The sequence below is a fragment of the Apium graveolens genome, unplaced genomic scaffold (genome assembly GCF_009905375.1).
Source record: "Apium graveolens cultivar Ventura unplaced genomic scaffold, ASM990537v1 ctg7748, whole genome shotgun sequence".
In the NCBI taxonomy this organism is placed as follows: domain Eukaryota; kingdom Viridiplantae; phylum Streptophyta; class Magnoliopsida; order Apiales; family Apiaceae; genus Apium; species Apium graveolens.
This window is the reverse complement of record NW_027420594.1, coordinates 3,492-7,955: the sequence shown is the minus strand read 5'-3', so window position 1 is coordinate 7,955 and position 4,464 is coordinate 3,492. Positions and strand designations below refer to the sequence as shown.

Sequence of the window (4,464 nt, the reverse complement as noted above, 5' to 3'; positions counted from 1 at the left end):
AAATAACCATTTATCCATTCATTTCCGGCCATCTCTAATCTTATCTACCCCCTCTACTCTCTAACATACACAATTTCTGAATTTCTTTCTGTGTTATTATTTCATTTATGAAAAATAAATGCGAAAGAAGAGATATGATCTTTTATATTAAATAATACAAACGTCCTTCCTTTATCCAAGAAAACTGTGGTTTATTCATCCAAAGCAATATACAAACATGTTGCCATCCCGGTTTACTCGTAATTACTTTGTTGTTTTTCTCCCCCAGTTCTCCGGGTTTGGAAAATAACTCCTTACTTGATCCGCCACCAAACAAACACAACCACATATAAATATACTTCAACTGGTGTAGAAATTGCCTCTAAATGGACTAGATTCTCCGATAGTACCAAAATAAAAGGGCCAATATTAAAAGAAATACAGGGAGATGAAAGCCTTGTCATCAGGTTTGATAATTAGGGTATCTATAGGAGTTGTCATTAGATATATTTCCTTGTTATTTATTTATTTATAATTTATTTGCATTTTATAGTTTCTTGTTATATAGTGTGTGTTTTTCATTTATAAGTTGTGTGTTTTCGTGTAATAGAGTTATCTTTAATTGATGGATTTGGTAAGAAGTAGGGATGGTGGTGGTGATAGTGGTAGTAATTTAGGGAGAAGAGTTTCTCGGGAGGGGCAAAGGTCAACTAATGTCTATTTTCGAGTAGGTACGCTGAATGTAGGTTCTCTGACCGGGAAATTTTTAGAACTTGTGGATATGTTAAAGAAAAAAAAGGTAGATGTGATTTGCATTCAGGAAACTAAGTGGAAGGGTAGTAGTACTAAGGAAGCTAACGGGTTTAAATTGTGGTATTCAGGGGTTGGTAATACAAGGAATGGTGTGGGTATTTTGATAAGTTCTCTCTTGAAGGAGAATATAGTAGAAGTGAGTAGAGTCAGTGATAGGATTATGAAGATTAAACTCGTAGTTAATGAAGAGATCGTTAATTTTGTAAGTGTGTATGCACCCCATGTTGGTTTGAGTGAGTTAGCGAGAAAGATTTTTTGAGATTATTTGGATGAAATAGTTAGGTTGATACCTAGGGACCAGAATTTATATATAGGAGGTGATTTTAATGGTCATATTGGCGAACAATCAGATGGTTATGTAGGTATTCATGGGGGTTTTAGTTTTGGGTTGAGGAACAAGAGTGGGTGGGATCTTTTGGAGTGTGCTTTGGCACATGAATTAATGATTACTAATTCTTGTTTTAAAAAAAGGGATGATCATCTGATTACTTTTAGGAGTGGAGGTTGTAACTCATAAATCCATTATCTTCTTATGAGAAAAGGCAACATGGATTGTAAAGATTGTAAAGTATTCCTGAGTGAGGCATGTACTACTCAACATCGTTTATTGGTAATGGATATATGTATAAGGAAAAGAGTAGTACAAGATAATAGAGAGGTGACACCGAACATTTTATGGAAAAATCCAAAGGGAGACAAAGTAGGTATTTTTAAAGAAAGGATTGGGTTGGCAAAAGACAGATTTTATGATGAGGATGTTAATAGAATGTGGAATCGATTGCCCTGTACAATCAAAAATGTAGCTACAGGTATGTTAGGGGTTACCTGAAGAAAGGTTCAGGTGCAGAAGAAAGCTTGGTTGTGGGACCAAGAGGTGCAGGAGCGAGTAAAAATTAAACATGATCGTTTTAGGGAACTTTTGTGTTGCCAAGATAATGAACAAGTTGATATGAGAAGAATTTTACATAAGGAAGCTAGACGTATGGCTAAGAAGACAGTAGCAGAGGCAAAATCAAAAGCGTACGAGGCTATGTATAATCACCTTGGTACAAAAGAGGGTCAAAATGGTATTTATAGATTGACAAAGGTTAGAGAAAGGAGGAGGAGAGATTTAGGTTTTGTTAAGTGTATAAAGGATGTTAATGGATACGTGCTAGTGAAGGATAAGGATATTCGGAATAGATGGCATAACTATTTCAAGGAGTTATTTAATGAGGAGAGAATTGGTGTTAGGGTGATAGGATCAGATAGTGCATCTGACTTTGACTTTGGTGTTCAGCCTTCTATGAGCAGAGCCGAAGTTAAGGGAGCATTACCTAAGATGGGGAGAGGTAAAGCTATAGGGCCAGATCAAATACATATAGATGTATGGTTGTGTTTGGGTGAAGAGGGAGAGAAATGGCTAACGAGGTTATTCCACAATATACTTTGGAATAGTGTCATACCGCAGGAATGGAGGCTTAGCATGGTAGTGCCGATCTATAAAAATAAGGGAGATGCACAGGATTTTAGCAATTATAATCAAATACATGATATACTAAAAAATGAAAATTTATAGCTAAGAAGCCCATATATTATTTATATTTTATCTTCATATTTGTTTAATTATACTGTTAAATTTATTTTATGTTTATGTGTGACCTTTTTTCAGAGACATATGTAGAGGAATTTTATTTTTCTTGCTATTTGCAACAAGTTCCACAAATAATGAAGAAAATGCTCCAAGTCCCTTATGTTTCTCCTCTTCATCAAACTACTAGTGTAAGCTTTATTTGTTCTTCTTTAAACTTTACTATGCAAATATATAAAATAAATATATATGCACATAGTACAAGTGAAGCCCTCATCACTATTTACCTTTATATTACCTGACACATGGTTGAAAATGAGATTTCTTACTTATAAAGATTTAGGCTCTGTTTATGACAAATTATAGTGCTGTAAAAACTTATATAACAATACAAGAACACGTAGGCTCACCATTTTCAGCCTCACTAGAACCTTCTATTGATGTAATAGATCAGTAACTATTCAAAAAGTATATAGTTATGATTTTTCTTGAATCCAGTAGTAATCACTATTTAACTTTACATTACCGGATATATAGTTGAAAATGAGATTTCTTACTTGGTAAAGATGTAGGCTCTATCTGGGACAAATTATAGTTTTGTAAAAACTTATATTTCAATACTTGAACAGGTGGGTAAACTTATATTTCGTACGCTCACCATTTTCATCCTCATAGTCTTAGTAGTGGAATTTGTGGTGGTATTGTTGGTGGTGAAGTTCGTGCTAACTTAAGTAGTGTCATTGGTGGTAACTTTAATTATGGCATCAACGGTGGTAGCATTGGTGGTATATTAGGTAGTCTTAGTAGTGACATTGGGGGTAGCATGACTAGCATCTTTAGTGGTTACATTGGTGGTACTAGAGACGATAACATTAGTAGTGGATTTGGTGGCATTGATGATGACATTGGTTGTAGTGCTCTTGTTAGTGCAATTGGCGGTATTGGAAGTGATATTTTTGGTCGGATAATTGGTGGTGGTATTATTGGTGTTGGTGTTAAAGTTCGTGGTAGTTTAAGCATTTCCATTGGTGGCCACATTAATTATGGTATTACAGGTGGTACAATTGGTGGTGGCATTGGTGGTAACATTGCTGGTAGCTTTAGTAGTGGCATGGCTAGTTGTCATACTTTCACCATTGGTGGTATATATAGTTTCAACATTGGTGGTATATTGTCTTAATTGTGGGAAGGGTGGTAGCATTCGTGGTAGCTTAAGTGGAAGCATTGGTGGTGGCATTGCTGGTAGCTTTAGTGGTAGCACTGGTTGTATGTTCGGTAATATTCGGAGGTAGTGGTTTTAGTTATGGTGTTGGTCCCGGTTCCATTGGCCTATTAGGATCGCTAGTGGTGAAAACCTTGATAGTGGTGGCATTGGTGGTAGTGCTATTCAACATTATCCTAATAATTCCTTGGAGTTCCTCATGTGGCTATTTCCTAATTTTGTTTCTTTTGCTACTCCCAACGCTACTATCAATTTTACAGAGGATGAACCCATGTTCACAATAGGATTTGTGACTTGGAGGAGATGTACTTCCAAAAAACAGCTCACGTTCTCCAAGAATTTCGGGTTCTCCAAATAGTTGATAAACCTTAGGCTCTTTATATGATTTTCAAGATGTCTCAGCTCTTATAAAATTGTACCATACAAATTGTAAATCATTTTAAAAATATAATATATATTTTAGATATGTTTTCATCATGCCTATAAAGGAATAATTTTTCAAAATTTAAAAAACAATAAATTGATAAAAAATAGAGAAATGAGTTCCTTAAGAAAAAGAACAAAAAAGTACAATTAGTTCATAGCTTAAGTTACTAGTTTGTATGAACCTTCCTCTAAAATTTATTATTAACAAGTGGTTATTAATTTATTCAAAATAACAAGTGGTTATTAATAAAGTTATTGGGTTCTATGAACGTTCATCTAAATGATTGATGAAGGTTTAACCATAACCCAATTTTAATGGTAACCTAGTAACTCACCCACAATCATGAAGGTTTGTTCTCTAACTCATCATTTCTTTGTTTAATTCATTCGTTATTTATATTATGTTTTGTTCTTATTGTGCATTCCTTAGATCTAAAATTTTACCTAACACATT

At 34.5% G+C, this 4,464-nt stretch overlaps 1 protein-coding gene across 1 annotated transcript; it reads left to right on the top strand.

Annotated features, from left to right (window-relative positions):
- Positions 1-604: 604 nt before the first annotated feature.
- LOC141704342 (uncharacterized) lies at positions 605-1,051 on the top strand. The gene has a single exon (XM_074507583.1). The coding sequence runs from the start codon at positions 605-607 to the stop codon at positions 1,049-1,051; it is 447 nt and encodes a 148-aa protein (XP_074363684.1).
- Positions 1,052-4,464: the final 3,413 nt, after the last annotated feature.